Source organism: Cnephaeus nilssonii (assembly GCF_951640355.1).
Source record: "Cnephaeus nilssonii genome assembly, chromosome: 24".
In the NCBI taxonomy this organism is placed as follows: domain Eukaryota; kingdom Metazoa; phylum Chordata; class Mammalia; order Chiroptera; family Vespertilionidae; genus Cnephaeus; species Cnephaeus nilssonii.
In genome coordinates this window covers 6,151,850-6,179,604 of record NC_137095.1, presented here as the reverse complement: position 1 = coordinate 6,179,604, position 27,755 = coordinate 6,151,850, and the positions used below count along the sequence as shown (strand labels likewise).

Sequence of the window (27,755 nt, the reverse complement as noted above, 5' to 3'; positions counted from 1 at the left end):
GTCACCAGGGCTGGTGCCAGCAGCTCCCTTGCCTTCACGCACAGAATGAAATGGAGATAGTCAGACCTCAGTTCTCGACTGTTTCCCATCACGAACAGTTCGGTTCTCGACCAGGCTGTTCCCAGGCAGATGTCTCAGTTGGCGAACAAAACTTCGTTTCTTGACCCGACAACCCTTTCATGCTGATACCTGTGTATCGATCAGTCAGTCACATGTCTCTCTGGTGACAGACAAAGGAGAGAATGCGAGAGTATGAGTCAGTTTACCGCTAAACCTCGCATTGTTAACGTCTTAGGAAATTGTATTGTGAATGTTTTCGTGTTTTTTTTGCTTTTGTTGCTGCTTATTATTATTTTTAAAAGGTGTTTATTTTTTAAATTAAATATGTTTTTTAAATTGATTTTTAGAGAGAGAGGAAGGGTGAGGGCTAGAGAGATAGAAACATCATCGACTGCCTCCTGCACACCCCCTTCTGGGATTGAGCCTGCCACCCGGTCATGTGCCTGGACCAGGAATTGAACCGGTGACCTCTTGGTTTATGGGGAGACACTCATCCACTGACCTGTACTGGCCGGGCTGCTTGTTGTTATTAAATACAGTTTAGTCACCTGGGTCCTAGATAGGTTAATGGCAGCAAAGTAAAAAGGAAAGTTGTGAGAATAACAATAGAGCTTAGACATGTATTGTATGTAAGAAAGGTTAAAACAGAATCATTTGGGGACCTGTGGCCGACTAATTCAATTTACATTATTTCTAATGGGAAAAAGTGATTTGGTTTTCGAACAAATTGCTCTCACACAGCCTTCTGGATTGAATTAAGTTCGAGAACTGAGGTTCCCCCATAGTTACTTAAGGAACTCCTGAAGCTGTTTCGAGGGCTAGCAGCTCCATCTTCCTCTTTGATTTTCTCTGCCCAACATCTGGCTCCGATACCTGTGGAACGCACCGTCCCAGCCATTGAGTACAGGCAGGCAGCACAGGCCCCGGACTAGTCCCTGCAGTCACTGTAGAATTCTCTTGTTGACTCCGATCTGCTTTTGTTCCAAACCCTGTCCTGCCTGTTGCCAAAACCGTGGCTCTGAAACCCCACCTTCGAGGCCACCTCTGACCCTTTGGACTCGCCACGGATAGAGAAATCAGGAAATAGGAAATTCACCCGGGAAAGAAATCCAGGGGAGTATGTGTGTTGTCACTATAAGCAGGGAGTGACATGTGGATTGAAATAATAATGCGATACCACAGCATATGGATGGCTTGGATTCAAAGTCTCCTCCACCCTCTAGGAGCTTTGCATAATGTTAAGCTTTCTAAATTTGAGTTTCCTCATCTGTAAGGTGCGATAATAATGGTACCATTTCACAGGGTTGCTATGAAGATTAAATGAGATAATGTATAGGAAGCATCTAGCACTGTACCTGGAACAGTGTGATGCATTCAAGGTTGATTATTGCCAAAGTAGTAATTTAGCCATTTTACTCATTAAAATAGGAAAATGTTTGAGTTAATACTCAATGTTGGTGAGGGAGTAATGAAATTGGTTCTCGTATACATTATTACAGATATTGTAAATCGGTATACATATTTTTGAAAGCAGTTTAGGAATATGTAGGAAGTGTTACAATATTCGTATTCTTTGAAGAATTCTACTTTTGGGACTCTAAAGTAGAAAGTAATTCAAGGTATGAAAAGAAAACGTTAGGCCTGATAATGTTGCAGTATTATTTACCATAGTGAGTAATTGATTTGAATAAACTGTGATGCATCTGTTCAGTACAGTTTAAAATTATGAATGTAAATACTGCAGCTACATGGAAAAAGTCTTGTATTATTATGTTAAGAAAAAAAATTTAAAGGAGGTAGAAATTTTTATGCACTCGTTATAGATGTCTGACACTTTCACCCAGCTGCTTGGATGTTGCTGGCCGGTTTCTAGGGTTCCTTTGATCTGCCACACTGACACTACTTCTTTTTGCTTTTAATGTGGCTTAAAAAATGATCAAGTAATGAGCAAAACAGAACCCGATCCCATGCCTGAGTCACCTCCTCTCGGGCTGGGGGTAAGGGGTGGAGGGGAGGGACGGATGAGGCAGGGCTCAGAGATGCTCAAAGAAGTCACTTATATCTTGTGTGGGTCTCTTCTCAAAGTCTTGAACTTCTCTCTGTAGATGGTTGGGAGGGACGTTGGGAGGGATAGTGAGTATCAGTATGATCTCTTACCTTGACACCATCCCATTTTAGGGACTGTCAGTGAAAATCCTAACAATTTCTTTAGTCAGGCATACATTATGTTCATGTTCTAACACTTCTTGATGATGATGATTTGGGGGAAGGAATCGTCATTTTTAGAAGTGAATGCAGTAGGCTATAAACTAAATCATTGCTTTTTAGAAAATTACAATAGTGACCCATCCTCCTAAGAGTTCAACGAATCCAGTAATTAATGAAGTACAAAGCCAAAGCCCCCAGGGCTGAGTGGTGGGTTAGTGAGGAGAAAGGTCGGTGGTGTGTCCGCGGTCTGTTGTACACATTACTTGATTATAAAAACAGTCATCTTTACTTTGGCTTATAAAAGCCTCATGTTTTGACAGGGTGCAAAATGTTCCCCGACCAAAATGACTGTGTCAGAAGGGGCTTGTCAAAATGTCCAGCTTGGGAATACAGCTATGAAAAAACATGCCAGGGAACAAAAACACTGGATGAAAACAGGGCAGTGTTTGGATGGTAGGATTATAATTCTACCTCCCCCCTCTGTGTTCCTGAATTATCTGTAATCTGATTATATATTACTTTTGTAATAAAAGTCTAATTTGACAGATATTTATGGACCATCATCTCTGTGCCCCACACTGTGCTTGATGCTGGAGATAGGACAGTGACTCAGACAGGCACGGTCACTGCTTGGTGGAACTTCATTCCAGTGGGAGAGGCAGATCTATTTGCAGGTCATTGTCAGACCGACTGATAAACCCAAGTAGAGACTTCAGAGATCAGCTGGAACACCACCTGAGTGGTGCCTAACCCAGACCGGGTGGGGAGCACCCGGGAGGGCTTCCTGGAGGAAGAGGTGTCTGAGTTGGACCTGAGGGCTAAATAATTAACTGGAGTTTGGAGTGGGGAGTGTTCCAAGCAAAAGCAACAGCACTTGGCAAAGCCGGGAGGCAAGAGAAAAGCGTGTCCTGTTTGAGGAACTGGAATTTTGGTGAGACTGGAACATGGATTGAGTGTGAAGGTGGGGGTGGTGACAGATCAGGCCAGAGGGTGAAGCAGGCACCACATCATGAAGGACTTTCCTGCATTTGTAAGGAATTTAGTTTTTGTCCTGAGGGCAGTGGAAAGCTGTTGGAAAAATATTTATTTATTTGCTTGATCACTTATTCTTCCAAATTAATTTTTTATGTAAAAGTAATACATGTTGGTTGCAAAAACTCAAATAATTCAGAAGCACATAAACGAAAAGTAAAAGTCTCCCTTCTCTTTTTTGCACTTTCACCCAATCTAATCCCCAGTCACCCACGGCTAAGTGTGTCTTTTGCACCCTTTCAGAAGTTTTCTGCGTGTATCCATGCAAGCACACAAGTGGAATCATGCCACACTGGATAACTTCCCCCTGAAAAACAAAACAAAACTTGTGCATTGTGGACATCTTTCCATGCCCTTGACCGGAACCGAACCCGGGACCCTTTGGCCCGCGGGCCGATGCTCTATCCACTGAGCCAAACTGGCTAGGGCCTAACACTTCTTTATGATGATGATTTGGGGGAAAGAATTGTAATTTTTAGGAGCTAACCCAGAAGGCTATAAACTAAATCATTGCTTTTTAAAAAATTATAATAGTGATCCACCCTCATAAGAGTTCAACCAATCCAGTAATTAATGAAGTACAAAGCCAAAGCCCCCAGGACTGAGTGGTGGGTTAGTGAGGAGAAAGGTCGGCGGTATATAAGCTGTATACTCTTTTCAGTGGTGGCTTCGCATGCCTTTCTATAGCTGTCCTATCATTTAAGTCTCTTATTGCGGGACATTTAGCTGCGTCGTTTCTCACTATTACAAAGCAAGACTGCAGTGAACATCCTTGTTACATATATCTTTGGGTATTTATATAAAGGTATCTGTAGTACATGTTCCTACAAGTAAAATAGCTGGGGAGGAGGGTTTGTACACTTAAAATTAAGGTAGATATTCCCAATAGATGTAGTTACGCTTTCTGTTCCCATCAGCATTACGAGAGTGTCTGTTTCTTCATACGAACTTCATCCTGGCACACATATATCCGTTTTTTAAAAGTTGTGGTAAACAACACATCACATAAAATTGACCATCTTGACCATTTTTAAGTGGGCAGTGTTAAGTATATTCACATTATTGTGCAAACAGTCTCCAATACTTTTTCATCTTGTAAAACAGAAACTATTCCCATTAAACAACTCCCCATTTTCCCTTAGCCCCGCCATGGTAGCCACCATTCTACTTTCTATTTTCTGAATTTGATCACTCTAGGTACCTCATGTAAGTGGAATCATACAGTATTTGTCTTATGATGGCCGGCTCATTTTACTTAGCATAATGTCTTCCAGGTTCATTTATGCTGTAGCATGTGACAAGATTGCCTTTTTCTTTTTTTAAGACTGAATATACTCTGTTGTATGTATACACCACATTTTGTTTATCTATTTATTCATCAAAGGACATTTGAGTTGCTTCCGTCGCTTGGCTATTATGAATAATGCCGCTATGAACATGGGTGTGCAAATATTTCTTTGAAATCTTGCTTTCAACTCTTTTTAATATGTATTTAGAAGAGGGATTGCTGGGTTATATGGTATTTCTATTTTAAATATATATTTTTAAAATATATTTTTATTGATTTCAGAAAGGAAGGGAGAGGGAGAGAGAGAGAGAGAAACATCCATGATGAGAGAGTATCATTGATTGGCTGCCTCCTGCACGCCCCACACTGGGCATTGACCCTGCAACCTGGGCATGTGCCCCGACCGGGAATCGAACCAGGGACCCTTCAGTCCATAGGCTGACGTTCTATCCACTGAGCCAAACTGGCTAGGGCTATTTTGAATATTTTAAAGAACAGCCATACTGTTTCATAGAGTCTGTACCATTTATATTCTCACCAGTACTACACAAGGGTTCCAACATTTGTTATTTTCTCTGTGTGTGTGTGTGTGTGTGTGTGTGTGTGTTTTAAATAGTAGCCATCCTAATGTGTGTGAGGAGGTATTTCATTGTGGTTGTTTGCATTTCTCTAATGATTAGTGATGTTGAGCACCTTTTTATGTGCTTATTGGCAATTTGTACGTCATCTTTGGTGAATGTCTATTCATTACATACATCTTTTTAATTTTTGCCAACCTAATGGGAAAAAATGGCATCTTGCTTTAATTGGCATTTCTTTAGTTATGAGTGGAAGGTATCCATTTATTCAGTAAGTAAATATTGAGTGGCTCCTACGTGTCTGGCACTGTTCTGAATTGCTAAGGACGTAACACAAAAGATAGGTTGAGCATCTCTTTTTAAAAATATATATATATTTATTATTGGTCTCAGAGAGGAAGGGAGAGGGAAAGAGATAGAACCATGAATGATGAGAGAGAACCATTGATTGGCTGCCTCCTGCATGCCCCCTACTGGGGATCCAGCCTGCAACCCGGGCATGCGCCCTGAGGGGAATTGAATCCTGACCTTCTGGTTCATAGGTCGAAGCTCAACCACTGAGCCACACCAGCCAGGCGAGCCTCTCTTTATGCTTATTTGACCATTTGTATTTCCTATTTTGTAGACTGTTTTTAAGTCTTTTGCCTGTTTTCCTATTGAATACTTTATCTTCTTTTTGGCTTATAAAAGCTCTCTATTATATACAACCATGTGCCGCTTAATGATGGGAATACGTTCTGAGAAATGTGTCCTTAGGCGGTTGTGGGGTTGAGCGAACATCCTGGAGTGCACTCGCACAGACCTGGCTGGTCCCGCTGCTGCTGTGACTGGACCTGTGAATGCTTTCAGCTTTGTTTATACCCGCATCCACAGACACCTGAATAATTGCAGTGATGCCTGACGCGACTTCTCTTTCTGAAATGCAAGTGCCTGCCTTCAGCTTTGATTAGGCTTCTCAGCTTCAACAGAGGTTATTTCTGTTTCCCACGAACACACTGCCAGTTCCACGACTAGATAGAGAGCTGGGGTGCCTCCTTTGTTTAGATCTTGGTTAATATGATAACCGACCATTGGGGCTTGTTTTTCCTCTCCCCATGCTTTGAATTCCCACTCTTCTGTTTTACATTCACCAATTCCCAGTGACCACGTGAAACCCTAAGCCTCACCTTTGACCCAAATAAAAGGAGAGACCCAGGAGCCTGCCTGTGCTTGCGCATGCGTTTGTGGGCACGTGTACATGCGGGCGCTAGGGGCTTGCGTGTGTCTGTGCATGCATTGGGGGAGGATGTACGTAGGTGAATGCGTGCTTACCTGCGTGCATGCGTACGTATTTGGAGGCATGCAGGGGGGCATGTGTGGGTCTGCCCGCATGGGGGCATGTGTGGGTCTGCCCGCATGGTGGCATGCGTGATCTGCATGTGTGGGGATGAGTGCGTGCATGTGTATGTGAGAGCATACGTGGATCTGAGTGCATTCATGGGCTTCATGCGTGGGCATGGGTGTGAGTACGTGAGTGCATGGGAGTATGTGTGGTGTGCGTGTGTGAGCGTATGTGAGTGCGTGCGTGGGACCTGGATGGGCAGGCGTTCTCATACATCCGGATTGATGTACATTTATTTACATGTTTCTACTTCTCTGTCCAGTGGTCAGTTATCAGATTAACCAAGATCTAAATAAGTCAGAAGCTGTTTTTCTTCCAAGTTTCTTAGCCGTTGTTGCTGAAAGGCATCTTGCTGTGGCTCCGTTGTCACAGGGCTTTGGAGAAGGTCTTGGAAGCTTCCCGCCCCAGGTGAGCGCCCCCAGACGTTCCTGTGGACTGAGTGAGAGGGCACACAGGAGCACTTCCTTGCTAGGGCCTTATGAGGACACGTCTCTAGGCATAGGAGTTCCTCAGCTCTGTTACAATCTTACTAGAGGCCGGGTGCACAAAATTTGTGCATGGGTAGGGTCCCTAAGCCTGGCCGGTGGTCAGGGCTAATTGGGGCCTTCCTTTGTTCCGCACCGCCCCCTGGTGGTCAGCGCACGTCATAGCAAGCAATTGAGCTCCCGGTCCAACTCTCGCGGGCACAATTTGCATATTAGCCTTTTATATATATAGGAAATTGGGCGACCCTCCTATGTGGGGGTCCATTGTTGACTTAAATGTAGTCATGCGGTATTAAGGAAATTGTACCTTTGTGTGTTCGTTTTCTATTGCTATGTAACAAACTACCACAAGCTTAGTGGCTTGAAACAACGCACATTTTATTACCTGACAATTTCTGGAGGTCAGAAGTCAGGGGCTTTGGTGGGTCCTCTGCTTCCGGTCTCACCAGGCCGTGCCATCCGTGTATTAGCCGAGGTGGGCCTCATCACGGGCAGGCCTGGGAATGGGCTGCCAGGCTCCCGCCAGGTTGTTGGCAGAGTGTTTTCCTGTGGCGGCACGACTGAGGAATCAAATCTTTGCCAGAGGCTCCCCTCAGCTCCTTTGGCCACTGCGCTTCCTTGCCAGGTGCCTTCTCCAGCGTGGCCACTAATTTCATGGCAGCGATTTCTTCCAGGCCGGTAAAGAAATAGCGATCCACTCCACTGCCCTAGCCTGCTGGTTAGAAGAAAGTCATGAGTCCTGCCCCTCCTCAGCAGCTGGGAATTACAGAAGCTTGAACTTCAGGAAGTGGGGATCCGTGGCGGATGCCTTGCATGCAGTCTGTGCACCACAATCTGCCATATATCTATACATTTTCCTCATTTAGTAATTTTTATTGGGGGGGGGAGTTTTCTGCTCTAATTTTTATGAGGCAAATGTGTTGGTCTTTTCATGGCTTCCGTTATAATTTATAGTATGTTTATAATGGCCTTCATTACTTCAAAATTTCTCAAACATTCACCCATTTTTTTTAAACCCATACTTTATTCTAATACTGTGATTACTTTGGAATATTGATGTGAGACTTGAAACAGAGATTCCACTTTTTTCCCTCTGGCCAACCTATTTTTTCAATTCTCAAATAGTTTATTTTTTTATATGGTTCTTTTTGTTCCATTGATGTAGCTTTTCCTCTGTCCATTTCCACATCAGTGTAGCTGCTGTCATTTTATAATATGCTCTTTGACTTTAATTTTAGTTATTTGTTTTTGATAGATATATATACATTTGTGTATGTGGTTCAAGTTGAAAGATAATGCAAAGACTGTGCAGAGAAAAATAATCCCTTTCATCTCTGTCCTAGTCACCCAGCTCACTTCCCCACAGACAACCAGTGTTGTCACGTTTGTTTATTCTTTCAGGGCTATTTTATGTAGGTGTCAACAAATATGAATATAATCCACTTTACCCCATCCTTTTACCCAGAAGGTAGGTAACCATACTCGTTCTGTACCTTGCTTTTTTCATCTAGCATCTCATGGCAATCTCTCCATATCCACTCCCAAAGGACATGCTTATTCTTGTTTTTGTTTTGAGTGTACAGTATTCTATTATATGGATTTCTCGTAATTTATTCAACCAGTTCCTGATTGACGTACATTTATTTACATACTTCTAAAAATGTACAAACTTTGTTGCAGTGAATAACCCTATGCACCTGTAATTTTATACACATGCAGGTGTAGCTGCAAGAAAAATTCTGGAAGCGGAATTGCTGTATCACTGAGTACATGCATTTGTAGTTTTGGCAGTGTCAATTCGTCTTCTGTAAAAGTTGTACCAATTTCACAACCCAACTTGCTATGTACGAGAGTTTGCCCACATCCTCCCCAACTCAGTGTTTATCAAACTGATCTTTGTAAATTTTATAGGTAAAAAAAAAATCATATTTCTGTGTAGTTTTAAATTGCATTCCATTATTCTGGGTGAGGTGCATTTTTTTTGTTTATGAATCATTTGTGTTGTCTTTACTGGAAACAATTTGTTCATATCTTTTGCCCTTAATTATTTGAGGTAGTTGATCTTTTTCTTATTGATTTTTTTTAGGAGCTGTTTATATTTTAGAAAAAGTAGACTTTTTCTGTGATATAAGTTGGAAATATTTTCCCAATTTGCCATTTGTCTCTTGACTTTCTTTATGATGAGTTTTTTTTCCATGCATACATTAATTTTTAAAAAATATTTTATTGTATTTTTGTCATGCTAAATATTCTTGATTTCTTGTAATACTTTGTGTCTTCATTTTTACATTTAAAATCTTTGATCAGTCAGGAGTTTATGCTAACCTAAGATGTGTAGTGTGGATCTGACTGTTTGTTTTTCCAGTTTGCTAACCAGTTGTCTCAACACTGTTTATGAAATAACTAGTGTCCTAGAGCATGAAATTCATGCACGGGGGCGGGGGTGTCCCTCAGCCTGGCCTGCACCCTCTCCAACCTGGGACCCTTCGGACATCCGTCTCACAACCCGGGACCACTGGCTCCTAACCGCTCACCTGCCTGCCTGCCTGATTGCTCCTAACCATTCTTCCTGCTGGCTTGATCAACCCCAACTGCCCCCCCTTCCCGCCTGATCACCCCTAACTGCCCGCCCTGCCGGACTGATTGCCCCCCACCCCCCCGCCAGCCTGATCGCCCCCCAGCTGCCACCCCCCGCTGGCCTGCTTGCCCCCAACTGCCATCCCCCACTGGCCAGCTTGCCCCCAACTGCCCTCCCCTGCCGGCCTGATTGCCCCTAACCGCCTCTGCCTTGGCCCCACCACCATGGCTTTGTCCAGAAGGATGTCCGGAAGGTCACCCAGAAGGTCCCCCGGTCTAATTAGCATATTACCCTTTTATTAGTATAAATGACTTTCCCCCACTACTTTAAAATTCTGCTTCTGCCATTTACTAAATTCCCACATATGTTAGATTATGTTTTGAGACTTCCTATTCTCTTTTCTTGATTTGTGTGTCTATTCATACAAGAGAACCACATTGTTCCAACTGATTATTACAGCTTTATATTACATTTCAAAATTCTGGTAGGGTTAATTCATTCTCATGCTTCTTTGCAGTGATTTTTCCAGGCTATTCTTGCATGTTTATTTTTCCAGATGAACTTTAAAATCAGCTTGTTAAGATTTTTTAAAATCCTATCATTAATGGGTTTTGTGCATCTGAGTGATGTGAGCAGATTGGTGTTTTAGGAAGATTATTCTGACTGCAGTGTGGAAACCAGGTTGGAGGAAACAAGGTTTGAGACAAAAAGACCAATTAACAAAGCTGTTGCAGCAGTCCTGGATGGAGTGGATAGATAGGGAATTGTGGGTTTGAGAAGTGTTTAAAAGGTCGGAGGACCAGACTTGGGATGGAGAGGGGTGGGGGCGGAAGCGCTCAAGGATGACCCAAAACTTCCTGGGTTAGGCACTTGGGTAATGTTATTCCCAGAGACTTAAAACACATGAGAGAGGGCTGCTTTGGGAGGAAGATGACAGATGCACTTCTAGACATGTTGGGTTTGAAATGCCTGCGGGCAGTTCCTAGAAGAGTGGCGCAGCGGGCTGTTGAACATACAGTCTGAAGCTCTGGAGAGAGATCTGGGCTGGAGATAGAGTGGCGTGACAGAGCCCTGAGGAATCCCAGCATTTTAAGGAGGCTGGAAAGTGCAGGAGTCTGGAAGGAAGACTGCGAAGGAACAGCCAGAGAGACAGGAGAACGCGGAGAGCATGGAGTCACTGAAGCCCAAAGAGAGGGAATCGTCAATGAGTTTAGAGCAGTGGTTCCCCATGGGGGCACACGCCCCACAGGGGGGCAGTTTGATGTTTAAGGGGGGCAATTCGAGAATGAGTTATTAACAGTGAATTTTTTGCATTTCTTTTAGTTCTCGGGGCCTCATATGCAGTCTATAAATATATATTATGACATATTTATGCATTTCAGTTCTCTATTCTATGTTTTGAAACTTTATTTGCTACTTTTTCATATCACTTCATATTATTATTTTTTAAAACAATTTCTTAGTGATTTCTTCCTCAGTCCTTCAACTGTCCTTTCGTTCTTTTATTTTTCTCCTTCATGGATGCCATGTTCTTTGGAAGCTTGTTTAGACCAAGTTCATGGCCTTTTAGGGTTCCTCCACGTGAATAGGAGTTCACTTTTTGAATAATTAGAATTACAGGTCACGGGGGAGTGGGGAGGGCATGAGGATTTTAGAGATGCTTAGGTGGGGCGTGGCCAAAACAGGCTGGGAACCACTGATTTAGATGCTTCTGAGAGGTCAAGTAACTGAAGAGCTGAAAAAGTCCAGTTTGATTCAGTGACAAGGAAACTCCATGGTTATCTTGGGAGTAGGAATTTCACTGGAGTAGAGGCGTAGGGGACTGGGGTGAGTGCGAGTCGAGGAAGTGGTTGAGGCAACTCCTCCATCATGAAGCTGGGCTGTGAAGAGGACACGGCCTAGGAGGAGGAGAATGATGCATCGTTATATTTCAGACTCCTCTGTGGGGGAGGCGTGGCTGTAGTTAAATGGAGAGGGTGCGAGGCTTGTGATCCTAGACTTTGGGGACCAAGAAATACTGAGATGGATATAGAGCTAGGAGATATTGGCCAACATGAACCGCCAAGAAGAGAGTAATCCAATTATAGTGTTGGTATATGTTCTCTGACAGTTTTTTTTAAATTTCTTTATTGATTAAGGTATCACATATTTGTCCTCATCCCCCCATTCCCATCCCACATCCCTCCCCACACATGCCCCACCCCCCTGTTGTCCTTAACCGCTGGTTAGGCGCATATGCTTGCACACAAGTCCTTTGGTTGATCTCTCCCCTTTACCCCCACTCTCCCCTACCCTCCCTCTGAGGCCCGACAGTCCGATCCATGCCTCCTTGTTTCTGGGTCTGTTCTTGTTCATCAGTCTATGTTGTTCATTATTTCCCCTAGATGAGTGAGATTATGTGCCATTAGAAATACACTTATAAGAACCGAAAATGAGACAAGCAATAATGGTTATGGTGACAGGCAAATGAATCAGTCTGTAGTGAGTTTCTATCTGGGCCAACAGTTCTTTTGAGACCCAATTTCAATGTCCAACAGTTCCTTATGTGTACATGTCAGCACTGACATTACAGTTCTGGATCGTGGACAGATGGTGGTAATGCAGGTCCGACTCTCTGGTTTGGTCCTGGGCAACCTGCAGTGATGCACAGCTGCTAACTGCTAGTATGGGAAGGCCACATCAGTCTTCCGTCTCTGGACTGCTTCTCTTCTGTCTTCATGGCTGGAGTAGTCCTGTCGATTCCTCTCTGTTGCCGGAATCCACATGGTCTCGGAGTTGTTTTCTGTCTCTGACAGTTTTTAAAAAATATATATTTTTATTGATTTCAGAGAGGAGATTAGAGGGAGAGAGAGATGAAAACATCAATGATGAGAGGGAATCATTGATCGGCTGCCTCCTGCACGGCCCACACTGGGGATCGAGCCCACAACCCGGGCATGTGCCCTGACCAGGAACCGAACTGGTGATCTCTTGGCTCCTGACGCTCAACCGCTGAGTCACACCTGGCTGGGCAGTGACTTTTAATTTTATTGAGTTTTCTAATATTTTTGTTTGGCTCTTTTTATATTTTGAGGATTTAGAGAAAGAACTGAGAAATTGAAATCAGTTTTAGAAATTTAATGGAAATTAAATTTAAAAGTAAGGTTCAGACAGTGTATTAGTATGCTACCATTTGTTAAAAAAGGAGGCGAAGTAATATATATTTATATTTGCTGTGCGTACATAATTAGTATTTGGAAAGAGTCACAAGAAACTAACAACCTGGCTACCCATTGGGAGGTGGAAACTAGATAGAAAGGAAACAAGAGTTTGAGGTTGTCTCTTCACTGTCCATCTTTATATTTTTTACTTAAGGATGAAAATGTATTACTTCTAAAAATAATTTGATCTAAGCTGGTTGGTTATCTTTAAAAATAATGGTTTCGACAGGCCCTCAATTTTCTCAGTCACTGGTGGCTCTGAGTGTCTGATTTCTCGGTTCTTCTGCGTCTGTGAACCACTATGGAGTGCACTTTGGCTTTGTGATGGTGAGATGTGAGTGTGTGTCTTCTCCCTCCTTCCCCACTGGGGACCAGCAGCGCTGGGGACGTGGACAGTCCTGGATCTTGGGTCAGGGAAGAGGTCTAGGGCACGTCCTGGGCCTGCTAGTCACAGCCTGACCTAGTGGGCCTTTTGATTCTGTGCCCAATTTCACCATGGAGGTATGGGGGGGGGGCGGTTCCCCACACCAACAAGCAGTTTTCCATCAATTCAACTAAGTTCTGACACTGTCTACCAGGAAATAGTATCAGATTCCACAGATTAAGGGCTCAATCCTACACATACTTCAGATGCCAGTCTCAAGTTCACGTCCCCAGGTTATCCATGTCTTCTGTCCGACTTGGCTGCAGCTGGAGGTTCCCATGGCCCCTGCCTTGATTCAGTAAATTTGCTATAAGAGTTCACGGAACTGAGGGAGACACTTACATTTACCAGTGTGTTATAAGAAGATAGAATAAAGGATACAGGTGAACATGCAGTTGAAGACATGCATATGTAGGGGAAGGTATGTGGGAAGGGACAAGCAGCTTCCATACCCTCTCCGAGAGCTCCATTCGCCCCAGATCTCTTATGTGTTGAACCCCATCCTCTTGGGCAGTGGTCGGCAAACTCATTAGTCACCAGAGCCAAATATCAACAGGACAATGATTGAAATTTCTTTGGAGAGCCAAATTTTTTAAACTTAAACTTCTTCTAATGCCACTTCTTCCAAATAGACTTGCCCAGGCCATGGTATTTTGTGGAAGAGCCACACTTACGGGGCCAAAGAACCGCATGTGGCTTGTGAGCCGCAGTTTGCCGACCACGGCTCTTGGGGTTTTATGGAGGCTTCATTACATAGGCACCATGGATTAAATCCGAACTCACAAAGGAGGGGCCTGGCTTAGCATAGCTGAGTAGTTGGTTTTGTCTCCTCAATTGTAGGCAGACATGGGCACTTGCAGATTTTAAAAACAGGCTTCCTCCTCATGAGTCCTGCCAGATGTACCATTTGGTTGACAAAAGGAATGCCAAACCAACTTAACTTGGAGTCTCCAAACAAGCAACCAGACTCCTTTGCAGTTTTAACTCAAAAGGAGAACCTTTTCTTCCACTTTTGGTGGATTGCTTCCGCATGGAAGAGACGGACCTTACAGTAATGAATTTTTAGAAACCTCTCGTCTGGGCAGATTCCCCCAAGGACGTTTGCTGACCAGCCTAAGGGAAAAACCAGAAGCGTGGCTGCATGACAAGGGAGTGGCCGGCCTGGGAAAGCAGCGGTTCCCATCTCGGGGCGGCTGGGTGGCCCTGGGTGAGGAGACTGCGCAGTTGCTTGGCTGACCTGGGAGGGCGGTCCTCACTCTTGTGACTGTCTGACCCAGACGGGGCAGGACGCTGTGTGTGCTCTTCGTAAGCAATAGCCAGATGAAAAGTACCCTGGGCTCTTTTAAATCAAAAACAGGATGTACTTTTTTTTTTTTTTTACTCAATATGCTTTATTTAGAATTGCCATGTGCTCTTATATCTAACTAAATATTCCAGATTATTTTATTCCCTCCAGAATATTTTCTCCTATGATACTTTTCTAGTTCCTTTGTGAAATTAGGTATTTATTTGTCCTGTAAAGTCATGTAGACAAAAGCATTTTAATATTTTTGCTGGCTGTATGGTAGACAATTTAGCCTTTATCCCTTTTTTCCTAACTAGAGAAGTTATTGGGTTAAAGCTAAAAAACAAAAAAAACAAAACAAAACCCCACACCCTTAATTTATTAGTGTCATAATTTTATTTTTAAAAATATTAAACTTTTTAGCTAGAAATTTAAAGTATACCCAAAAGTAGAGAATAGGATAATGAACTCCTTTATACTTATTACCAGTTTCAATAATCTTTACCAGTTTAATTTACCAGAGATATAATTGACATATAACATTGTATTAGTTTAAGGTGTACAACATAATGATTTGCTACATGTATATACAGTTAACCCTTGGGAAACGTGGGGTATGGGGCACCAACCCCCATGTATTCGAAAATCTATGAGTAACTTTTGATTTCCAAAAAGCTTAAGTTGTCCCTCTGTGTCCATGGTGGATTGGTTTCAAGAGCCCCCTTGGATACCCAAGTCCAAGGATGGCTCAAGTCCCCTATATAAAACAGCATAGATCGATGCATACCATCAGCCCACTGCACCCACAGACTCCCAACTGTGGATCAAAAACAGTACAAGTATTTATTTTTAAAAATGTTTGTATACGTGGACCCGTGCATTCAAACCTGTGTTGTTCAAGTGTCAATAGGTATTGCAAAATGATTGCCATAGTAAGTCTAGTTAATATACATCACCTCACATGCTAGTAGTTATAAATTTTGTTTCTTGGGATGAGAACTTTTAGGATCTTCTCTTTTAGCCATTTTCAAATATATAATACAGTATTGTTAACTTTAGTCACCATCCCTACAACTTATTTATCTTAAAATGGGAAGTATTTTGTGTTTTTAAAAAAATACATTTTTATTTATTTCAGAGAGAAAGGGAGAGGGAGAGAGATAGAAACATCAGTGATGAGAGAGAATCATGGATCGGCTGCCTCCTGCACACCTCCTACTGGGGATTGAGCCTGCAACCTGGGCATGTGTTCTTGACCGGAATCGAACCCGGAACCCTTCAGTCTGTATGCCGATACACTATCCCCTGAGCCAAACCAGCTAGGGCAAAATGGAAAGTTTGTACCTCTTGGCCACCTTCATCCATCCCCCCAATAACTTTCAACATGTTTTAATTTTGTTTCATCTATTTCCCCCCCCCCCCATTTAAAAAAAATCCAACTTACAGATCTCTTGTAAACCCAGCGAAGGATCTTACCAAGTTCAATGGCAGTGGTGGGTCTGGTATGATTCAGATTGCAGCAAGACTGGAAGGAGGGGGCAGGTGGTCAGTGCCAGCAAGTGACTCTTTCTTATGTCCATTTCCTGCGGCAGGAAGAGGCAGGTGATGGGATGAAACTAGGGGTCAGGCACTTTGACTCCTTTCCTACTTGACCTAAACTACCTACTTGACCCTTCTGGCCTCTGAGGACACCTTTGGCCTTACTCTATTGGACAGTTGCTTTCCTGTTTAACCTGCCTCCAGGCCAGGCGCCTTCTGCCTGTCACTGCTCAAGTCTTAGCCCATGAAAAACACCCCTTCCCTTTACAGTTTCTGTCCTTTATCGGTCATCACCATGAGAAGCAAACCAGCTCCTTCTGGAGGAAAGAAATGGACAGACCCAATTTACCCTCATCTGGTTTCTCGAGTCATGATTTGTTAGTAGAGTTAAAAGGGGAACTCCACTCAGCGGAAGGCCTTTCTCTCTACACACATCGCACCAGCAGGAAGGTGGGGGTGGGGGATGGGCAATTAAAACTGCTACCTCTTTTGGGGCTTGTGTGGCACTTTCTGGAAGCCAGTAACAGGCTTTATTATTATTTTTTTTTTATTGATTTAGAGAGAAAGGGAAACATTGACTCATTGTTCCACTCATTCATGCATTCATTGGCTGATTCTTATATGTGACCTGCAACCTTGGGTATCCAGACAACCCTCTAACCAACTAGTTACCTGGCCAGGGCAACAGTGATAGGTTTTTTTAGAGGCTTGGTGTCTACCTTAACCCCTGCCAGGCCCATGCTCATCCCTGAGTTGAAATTCTTCATTTTATTATGAAAAAAATTGAGCTGTCCACCGATTTCAGTAATTACCAATATTTTTTCATTTAAACTTTTTGATCATGCATCCAAGAGTTTTGTATACCCAATCTGGGTATGCTTGTTTATAAATTACATACATGTACCACTCTACTATTACATGGTATACACAGAAAACTAAATGGAGACAGAGCTTCTAATGTCTTCTTGCCGCCCTCTTCACATCCTGTGTACCCCCTGGGGGGCACATGTACTGTTTGCAGCCCAATGATTTAGAAACATAATAATAATTTACCAAACATGTATTGGGGCCTGCTGTCCCAGACGCTGCAGGTGCTGAGAGGGACAGTGCTGGGCATGGGCGTGGTGACAGGTCCCCCGCTGCAGCCCTGGGCCAGTAGGATGTCATACTGACCCCTCCTGGGGAGAAGCATTCGCGAGCCCTGCCTGGGACAGTGACTTTCTCATCTGCTTTTTACTGAACAGGAGCCCCAGCATGAACCCTAGACCCTGTATCCTGAGCATGTTTTTTATAGTTTGTTGTTTTTTTCTTATTTTGGCAGATGAGTTAGCCTGGACCTCTGAGACCATTTTGATTGCTTTGAGTGTGTGTGTGTGTGTGTGTACACGGATCTTTGCTGCCTTAAAAAAAAAAAAAAACTATTTTAGAGTAATATTTTAGCTTAGTTTTCTTTTTTTTAAAAAATATATTTTATTGATTTTTTTACAGAGTGGAAGGGAGAGGGATAGAGAGCCAGAAACCTCGATGAGAGAGAAACATCGATCAGCTGCCTCCTGCAGACCCCGCACTGGGGATGTGCCCGCAACCAAGGTACATGCCCTTGACCGGAATCGAACCTGGGACCCTTCAGTCCGCAGGCCGACGCTCCATCCACTGAGCCAAACCGGTCAGGGATTAGCTTAGTTGTCTTATTAACGTTACTTCCCTTTTACCTTTCAATTCAAAGTAAGGACTAGGACGGGGCAACACAAGGGACATGGTGACAGGTTAGGTCTCAAGTGGGAAGATTGGGTGCCAGCATCTCCGCTGCTCTGCTCTGCTCTTTACAGCCTCTTCATCCTTACAGCCTCTTCATCCTTACAGCGGGGCTCATTTGGCCCTTCAGAGAAGGCTGCACCCCAATTCAGTTGGTCAAAAAAGGCGTAGTCTCCAAGCTTCAAAACAAAACAAACAACAAACTGCTGGCCCCTGCCTAGCAGCTCAGTTGGTTAGCATGTCATTCAGATACGCCGATGTTACGGGTTCTATCCCTCATCAGGGCACATACAAGAATCAACCAATGAATGCATCGATAAGTGGAACAACAAATCGATGTTTCTCTCTCTCCCTTCATCCCTCTATCTCTTCCTCTCTCTCTCTCTCTCTTTCTCTCTCTCTCTTTCAAATTAATAAATTAAAAACAACAAAACAACTAACTACCCACCCCGGTGACTCATTGGCTCTGAGGCTTCAATTACCCTGCAAGACTGGGCTAAGACTAGCCCCAAGATCCTGTAGCCCTTGCAGACTGTGGGGAGGAAAACCTTGCCTTGTTCCCAGAAGTTAGGGGCCTTACAGGAGTTTTGTGAACTTAAGACCTCGCCCTCTGGCCTGTATAAATAAGCACCAACTCCTGCCCAGGTCTGACCCCGCAGAGGGCAAAGGAAGAGGGTGGGGACCCGCAGGCAGGGAGGGCTGGCAAGACTCCAGGGGCCTGACCCAGGAGATTTGTAAAGTATTTTGACTTTATCTTTAAGGGGCTTTTTTTTTTTTTTATGGCGGTATAATACAGTCTCTACCCAAGCTCTAAAATCCATTCATTCTACTCAATTCATAAGGTAGAATTAAATGGTCCTTTTAACCTCAAGGCAGTGAGTTAATGGCCTCTTCTTTGTTGTGGGCAGGTCTTCAGGACCCCCTCATCATGAAAACCAAAGGAGGTACTGGCTGTGGCTGGAATGATCTCCAGCTGGGTTCCACGTGAGGCACGGTTGTCGCTTTGTTAGACTGACTTACCCTTTTTAAGAGAGGGCCTCTGATGTCTCCCATTAATTGGAGCCTGCATATAAGTCAAATGCCCTGTGAAGCCCAGGCACCTGCCTTCCTTCCTGCACCTTCCCCAAGAGAAGAGTATTCAGTACGAGGGGCTGGTCTTTCATGCACTTACCGAGATCTGAAGAAGTAAAATTCAGAACTAAAGCACCATCACAGGCCAGCAGGAGAGCCTGCAGAGCAAAATAGTATGCGTGTGACCTCAGGCCCAAGCATTAGCTCACTCTCTCTAGTACCTTTCCAGCCGTCTCCTATGCCACCTGAATGCTACTGGAGAGAGGGAAGCAGACGTGGACTCAGCTACCAGCAGATACAGGAATTGAGAATGACAGCCGGGGCTGAAGGCGCACCCACTGCTTGAGACGGCATTCTCCTGGCAGAAGGGAGAGGATGAGGATTTTGTTTGACAAGATGTCCATCGCGTTTGCTCATGAGCCACTGGCTAAAGAAAGTCACGAGGCCCTGCCAGCGTTCATTTCAGCCATCCTTCCCAGGATGCAGCTTTCACAGTGACCTGGCGTGGGCAGCAGGTGGATGTCTGACAGATCTCCGGCCCTTAGGGGGAGACTGCGAGGCTCAGAATGCTGGGGAGGCCCATAGCGTTGATGCTACTCTTGCTGTCCGCGAAAGGACTCTGTAGGGTGGCCTTACCTCTAGCAAAGTGCTTCCAGTGTCAACTACCTGGACATCCATCTTCTAAGACCCAGTGTATGGGTCAGCTGAGGCTGCCCTAACACAATCCCATGGCTGGGGGTCTTAACATTTATTTTCTCACAGTTCTGGAAGCTAGAAGGCCAAAACCAAGGTGTCGATAGAGTTAGTTTCTAAACCAAGGTGTCGGTAGAGTTGGTTTCTGGTGAGGACTCTTCCTGACTTACAAATAGTCACCTTGCTGTGTCCTTACTTGGCCTTCCTTCTGGTGGTGTCACTTCCTCTTTCGTTTTGTTTTGTTTGTTAATCCTCACCCGAGGACATTTTCCGTTGATCTTCTTGAGAGAGTGGAGGAGAGAGGGAAAGACAGAGAGAAACATCGATGTGAGGGAAACACGTCGATTGGTTGCCTCCTGCAGGCTTCCTGACCAGGGTTTGGGCTGGGGAGGAGCCTACAACCAAGGTACTTGCCCTTGACCGGAATCGAACCTGGGACCCTTTGGTCCACAGGCCAATGCTCTCTCCACCGAGCCAAACCAGCTAGGGCTGGTGTCACTTCCTTTTAATAAGGACACTAGTCCTATTGGATTAGAATGCATCCTTATGACCTCACTTAAACCTCAAATACCTCCTTAAAGGCCCCATATCCAAATACATTTCAGGTTAGAGCTTCAACCCATGGATTTTGGAGGATACAATTCGGTCCATTAACATCCAGGATCCCTGGGGTAGGGCAGCATTTGCAATACATAATTTAGTGTTCTCAACAAGCCTGCAAGGAAATTATCAGCATCATCATTTCCACTTTACAGATAAGGAAGATGAAGTAACTTCTCAGTAAGTGGAGGATCCTGGACTGGAACTGTTGCTTTGATTCCAAATCACATGTTCCTTGAACTGGAACACTGAATGTTGGCCTCATAAACATGGGAAATGAAATACTGACTAAAGCTGTAAGGGTTATGTAATATATGGAATATTATTTGTAAAATGATGTTAAGAACAAAAATAGATCACAAAAATACATGTTCTCTGTGGGAACAACCATGTAAAAACTATAGATAAAAAACTATGGATAAAAAAGCCCAATCAGCATGGCTCAGTGGTTGAGCGTCGAACTATGAACCAGGAGGTCATGGTTCAATTCCCTGTCAGGGCACATGCCCGGGTTGCGGGCTCGAGCCCCAGTGTGGGGCGTGCAGGAGGCAGCCAATCAATGATTCTCTCTCATCATTGATGTTTCTTTCTCTCCCTCTCTGAAATCAATAAAAATATATATTAAACAACAAAAACTATGGATAAAACTTGAAAAGGAACAGAAAAAAATGAAGTACAGGGTGGGGCAAAAGTAGGTTTATGGTTGTTCATACGGAAAATAATACAATCATTCATAAATAGTAATCCTATATAATAAAGAGCTAATATGCTAATTAGACTGAACAGCCAAACAACCTTCTCGGATGACCTTCCGGACGACCTTCCGGATGAAGCTGGGGCTGCGAGGGCCGACCAGGGCTGTGAGGGCCGAGTCCCTTGCATGAATTTTATGCATGGGGCCTCTAGTACAAGAATAAACTCTGCTTCATGTTCTCATAACTATAAACCTACTTTTGTCCCACCTTGTACTTGGTCTTCAGGGTGGCAGGGTTTTCTCTCTCTCTCCCTCTCTCTTTTTTAACTTGACTTAAGAAATGTACTTTCCAATAACAGAATTTTAGCTCTAGCAAGCAAGACAAGTTAGAAGTCGGTGGAAACAGGAGAATCATGTGTCTGTCTGTCACTAGCTTTTTGGGGTCCCCAACACCGTAGTGCTTGATGGGCTCCTTCCCTCTGAAACCGCCTTCAGCCCCCAGCTTCCCTGACTGGACAACTGCTCTAACTCGTTTGATGTGCGAGAAAGGTCCCTATGAATTGATAATGCCGAAGCCACATATAGTTGGAAGATCAGCTGCTACAGAGGCAGAGAATTGAAGCTGCGCCATGCTGAGGAAGAAAAGAAAAGATCATATGTAAGCACAGGCTGCTGCCCCAAAACTGAGTCCCAGCAGTACAGGATTTGGGCCAGCAGCGGATAATGCAGAAAAGGGAAGGGTAGTAGGAAATCGAGAAGACATTTCCAGAGCTTTCTAAAGACCCTCGGCCGCTGCAGCCTGGCCTCTGGAAACCCAGTCTGGCCATAGTTGTACTCGACTCCTAGGTGAAAATGCTATGTTTTCAAGTACATTGAACATTACTAGAGTGAATATATGATCTTTATTTTTTTATTGATTTCAGAGAGGAAAAGAGAGGGAGCGAGAGATAGAGACATCAGTGATGAGAGAGAATCATTGATCAGCTGCCTCCTGCACGCCCCACACGGGGGATCGAGCCCACAACCTGGGCATGTGCCCTTGACCGGGAATTGAACCATGACCTCCTGGTTCATAGGATCGAACCCACAACCTTGGCATATCAGGATGATGCACTAAACAACTGAGCTATCTCGCCAGGGCCTATATGATTTTCTTACCTGAGAATCTTCCATTTTTCTTTATCCTGGAACAGTCATCTGTCTCTTAAAATCGCGTATATTTTGTAAATGGGTTCTAATATAAAGTGTGTTGTGGTGCGCATCCTCTTGGTTAACAAAGGTGTTTCAAGGTATCACTCACATCCAGCTTACCTGTCAGAATGATAATTTTTCTTCCAGGCCCAGAACTTGTTCCTCAGTAAGACCTCTTTGTTTTAGGAGTTAATAGACTTAGATTGTAAAACAGATTGAAACAAACTAAATGAGCCCAGACATTTTATCAGCTCACTCAGGAGAAATAGGAGTAATTCCCAAATCCAATATGAGAAAATCCATATGTTTAACAAAGAAAAATGAGCCATCAATTCTTAGCTAAAGAACGCTCCCTATAAAAACATATTCCAGCCCTAACCGGTTTGGCTCAGTGGATAGAGCATCGGCCTGCGGACTGAAGGGTCCCAGGTTCGATTCCCGTCAAGGGCATGTACCTTGGTTTCGGGCACATCCCCAGTAGGGGGTGTGCAGGAGGCAGCTGATGGATGTTTCTCTCTCATCGATGTTTCTAACTCTCTATCCCTCTCTCTTCCTCTCTGTAAGAAATCAATAAAATATATTAAAAACAAACAAACAAAAAAACATATTCCAGGACTGGCTGGTGTGGCTCAGTTAGTTGGAGCAGCATCCTGGACACCAAAACGTCGAGGTTTCGATTCCCAGTCAGGGCACATACTCAGGCTGCAGGTTCAAAACCCAGTCAGGCCGCGTGGAGGAGGCATGATCTTAGGTGAAGCTTAAAAAAAAAACACCACAGGGTGTCCCCCAAAAATGTATACACATTTTGAATGATCATCAAGACAGTGTTTATGAAAATACATTTCATTTTCAAAATGTAATAGAATCTACAGACATTGTGTGTACATTTTTTGGGGACACAGAATGTTGGCCTCAGAGGACTCCTTTCATAGTAAGTGAGCTATTTGACATACCCAATTTTTTTTGACATATTCAATTGTAACTAAAAGTCTGTTTTTACCTATTTCATAAACATTCATCCCTGTGTATGCAGTGTGCATACATATCACCTCATTATGTAAGCTGTAATGGTCCAGCCTGGGGTTTATTCTCTGACAACCAAAAATGTCCTTTTTGGTGCCATTCTCAAAAATGTTAAGAATATACCCCAGGCACCCTTAAAGTATTTTTGATCTAATGACCATGGGTTTATCTTAAATGTGTTTATCCTTCATTCATGCCTTTTGGGAATCATGAGTTGCAAGTTTTCCACTTGTATCTAGATAGTGTTCTTTTTTCTCTTCTTACCCTCAGGTTACAAACTCAAATATCTGACACAGTGAGTCCATAAAGCACAAGAGCGGGCTTCCTACTTACAGAGAGCAGCCACTCTGTTTCACCCATTATTGCCACGTGGGATCCGTGTGGCCAAGATGTTCCGATTTTGCCCTAGAAGCCCCTAAGTCTGAATGTTTAATACTGTCAATTCAATCAAAATTATAAATAGTCCCCAGTCTATAGCTGTTCCATTTTATTTATTTACTAGAGGCCCAGTGCATGATTGAATCATGCATGTGTAGGGTCCCCTACACGCTTTCGCTTTCGATTGCAGTGGAGCTGGGTGCCTTCTGAAAGGCCTGGTGCCGGAGCAGACAGGCACCCAGCTCCCCCGCTTTTGATGGTCTGTGGCGGGACGTGAGCTCGCTGCCCCAGAGGCCCCTTCTGTTCCGCAGCACAGCCATGGCTCCCCCGCCTGCCCAATCGGCTACCCCGGCCACCCCGAGTCCCGCCCCCTGCGCCTCCCTCTGGCCCAATCCTGGGCATAGTGGAGTGATGGTAATGAACATATTACCATTTTATTAGGTAGGATAGAGGCCTGGTACAGGGGTGGGGGCCAGCTGGTTTGCCATGAAGGGTGTCCCGGAACAGGTGGGGGTTCCCTTGGGGTGTGGGGCAGCCTGAGCGAGGGGCCTGTGGTGGTTTGCAGGCTGGCCACGCCTCCTGGCAACCCAAGCGGAGGCCCTGGTATCTGGAATTTATTTTCCTTCTACAATTGAAACTTTGTAGCCTGGAGCAGAGCCAAGCCTGGGGCTCCCTCCGCGGCGGCAGCCATTTCTGTTGGGGTTATAATTGAAACTTTGTAGCCTTAAGCGGGTGAGCCCGGCCAGGGTATGCGGAAAGCTTTGCTTCCCGTGTTGCTGGTGGCAACCCTGGCCTGCTCTCTCAAGCTCCATTCTGAGGCCATTTCTGTTTGAATTTTTTTACCTTCTATAATTGAAACTTTGTAGCTTGAGTGGAGGCTTAGGCCTGGCAAGGGCAGGCAGAAAGCTTATTTCCCTCTGTTGCCTGGGAAACCTTGCTCTCTGTGGCTGTAGTCATCTTGGATGGGTTAATTTGCATACCCGCTCTGATTGGATGGTGGGTGTGGCTTGTGGGTGTGGGTTGTGGTTGTGTTGGAGGTATGGTCAATTTGCATATTTGTCTATTATTAGGTAGGATTTATTTTCCCTCTAAGGACATGCTTAGAGAGAGGAAGGTAGACACACACACACACACACACACACACACACACACCGATGTGAGAGAGAGAGACATTGATTGGTTGCCTTCTGTCCCTACGGTAATTAAACGTGCAACCCAGCGATGTCCCTGACCAGGAATCAAACCAGCGACCTTTGGGTGCACAGGACGATGATCAGCCCGCTGAGCCACTCCAGCCGGGCCCATTTTATTTCTGATACTATATCTGTATTTCTGGGCTCTGGGGACTGCAGGTATCCAGCTTATTTCTGTCTTAAATTTCACATCTTTCACATTTCAGGTGTTCTTCCTAGCTTCTGGGATTTGATGTATGAACCCATAGTCCCCTGATTCTCCACCTCCTAACTGCGACAACGTATATTAACATAATTATTCTTTCAGCTCCATCTTAATACACTAAAGATTATTTTTTAATATTTTTTATTGATTACAGAGAGGAAGGGAAAGGGTGAGAGAGATAGAAACATCAGTGATGAGGGAGTATCATTGATTGGCTGTCTCCTGCACATCCCACACTGAGGATCGAGTCCGCAACCTGGGCATGTGCCCTGATAGGGAATCGAACCGTGACCTCCTGGTTCATAGGTTAACGCTCAACCACTGAGCCACGCTAGCTGGGCAAGACTATTTTTACTTATTCTGCAACTAGATAGAAACAGCTTCGCGTGCTACGTTATTTTCTTTACCTTGACTCGGGTATAGTCATCGAGTAAAGTTATAAAAGCACTCTTTCCCTGTTTTGTTAGCCGTTGTTCCCGGGCGTGAGTGGCAGTTGCAAGGTCACAGGCCAACCTTCTCCCCTTCTCTTTGCAGCCGTCCTTTCATCAAGCCGACAGCGTGCGGGGCACCCGCCACCACGGGCTGGTGGAGAGGCACTCGAGGACCCGCTTCCACCCGCTCCACCGACGGCCGGGAGACAAGCCGGGGCGGCAGATATCCTTTCCCACTGTCCAAGGGGATTGGGCACTGTGAAATGTTTGGGAGGCTTTCAGGATTTATCTTCCCTGCAGTTCCTCTTTGGCCTCAAAGTCGTCGTTTTATCTGGTGAGTGGACGCAGTGGAAGTAAGTAAGTTGGAACCTGGAAACACCTCGGCCGCCATCGGGAAGATGATTATAGGTGTTTGCCAGAGCATCACTAAGGTTCCGCTTCATGGAGCAGCTGGACATACACAACATGTCACTCAGCCCCATTGCGAGGCTTTTGCTGCATCTGCTTGAGAAATCAGGAACGTCGGGGTTAAACCTGCCTTGGAACCAGCGTTGAGAGATTCCGTTATCTCGCTGCAACAGATACACAGATACGTGATTTAGTTTTATTTATGTTGACCTGCTGTTAGAACTGACAAACAGGATTTCATAGGGTTTTCTATTTATGGACTTTCAAACTCAGTAAAGGACAAGTGAAATAGATAGCTGGTATTTAGGAAAATTCCTATACACTCCAGGCTGTTAAGGAGGACTAAAGAGCAGAGGTGATGATCTCACCTGACAGTTTCATTTGACCGGTCCCTATCAGGGCTGGAGCTGGCGTGCTGATGGGCAGCCAGCATTGGGCAGAGGGATCTATGGGCACAGAACCGAGCTGGACTTTGTGGGCTACGGCATGGCATGAGCATGCCAGGAGGGCCCTGCTCTCTCCCTTCCCTCCTCACACATGGAGGTGGAGGAAGGCGCAGAGGCGGGTGAGTCTGACTGCAGACCCGAATTCCTGGCAGTGATGGTAGAATTGGCTTCAGGAGCCTAAAAACCAGGAAGTGGGGGGAGGGGCACTCATGTTTACTGAGCACCTACCCATGCCAGGCACTGTACTGGGCAGTTCATATGTCATTTAGTCCTCAAGGCTTACTGAGTAGTTTGCTTTTTTAACCCCCATTTTCCACGGAGGAAACTGGATGCCAGTTACTTGCCTAAGATTCCACTGCTGAGGTTGGAGGGGCCCGGATTCAGCCCAGGCCAAGCTGACTCCCAGCGCGGGCCCCTCCCTGTACCACACGCATCCACTCGCTCATGACCAGGACCGTACGCAGGGCAGGCCCGTCGAGGAGTTGCAGGTGCACAGGCTGCTGTCCTGGCCTTCAAGCTCCTGGCAGGTTTTCATCTATTCAGAGCAAAGGCTGTACCCCCGGGGGCAGTTATTGCTCCCCTCTTTCTGCCCCCAGGGACATACACCTCATTTGGTCCACTGAGATACTCCGACTCCTAGGTTTGTTTTTTATTTTTATTTTTTAAAGGCGTTATTTTATTTTATTTATTTATTTGTAAATCCTCACCCGAGGATATTTTTCCATTGATTTTAGAGAGAGTGTGGAAGAGAGAGGGAAAGACAGAAAGAAATATCGATGTCAGAGGAACACATCGATTGGTTGCCACCTTCATGTACCCCGACCAGGGCCCGGGCTGGGGAGGAGCCTGCAACCGAGGCACATGCCCTTGACCAGAATCGAACCTGGGACCCTTTGGTCCGCAGGCCGGTGCTCTATCCACTGAGCCAAACCGGCTCGGGCCTGACTCCTAGTTTTGTATGGTACGTGGCCATTATTAGGGAAAGTGAAGATGACAACTGATGCTGAGAATTCCTTTCTGGAATGTGCGGTAACTTTTACGTAGAATGCGGGAGGGAAAGGAGAATTGAGGCAGTTCTTCAGCTAATTCACACAGGTGGGTGGAGCAGTACGTCAAACCATTGTGCAGATCACTTGGAATTTTCAAGCAAAAGCCTTTGAGTGTTTCTTCGCTTGATTTAACAATATATCTTTTTCTGATTTCTCAATTTCCTCTTTCTATGTAGGTGCTCTCTCTAAATATCCTGAGTGTGTATGCGGGTGTGTGGTTATCTCAGATCCTTATTGCAGCAAGGATGGTCTAAATATATACACATGCTTACAGCTGTTATAACCAAAGGAATAACTTAGAAGAGAAGGGGGTTGAAGAAAAGCCACAGAGAGGAATATTCATTCACCCAATGATTTAAGTATATGCTAGTGTCAGGCACCATTGTAGACATTGCTGATATTATGCAAAAAATATTATGGTCCGGCCCTAGCCAGTTTGGCTCAGTGGATAGAGCGTCCGGCCTACAGACCGAAGGGTCCCGGGTTCGATTCTGATCAAGGACACGTACCTCAGTTATAGGCTCCTCCCTGGCCGGGCCCTAGTTGGGGGCATGTAGGAG

The 27,755-nt window shown here is 44.7% G+C and overlaps 1 protein-coding gene across 2 annotated transcripts in view; it reads left to right on the top strand.

Moving 5' to 3' along the window:
- CRTC3 (CREB regulated transcription coactivator 3) overlaps positions 1-27,755 on the top strand; it is a 99,876-nt gene that overhangs the window by 32,848 nt on the left and 39,273 nt on the right. For both annotated transcript variants that reach the window (XR_013813145.1, XM_079764093.1), the window contains exon 3: positions 25,396-25,515. Coding sequence is in view for 1 of the 2 variants with exons in the window: in XM_079764093.1 (XP_079620219.1) it covers positions 25,396-25,515 (120 nt within the window). In the remaining variant the exon portion in view is untranslated. The remainder of the gene's footprint in view (positions 1-25,395; positions 25,516-27,755) is intronic.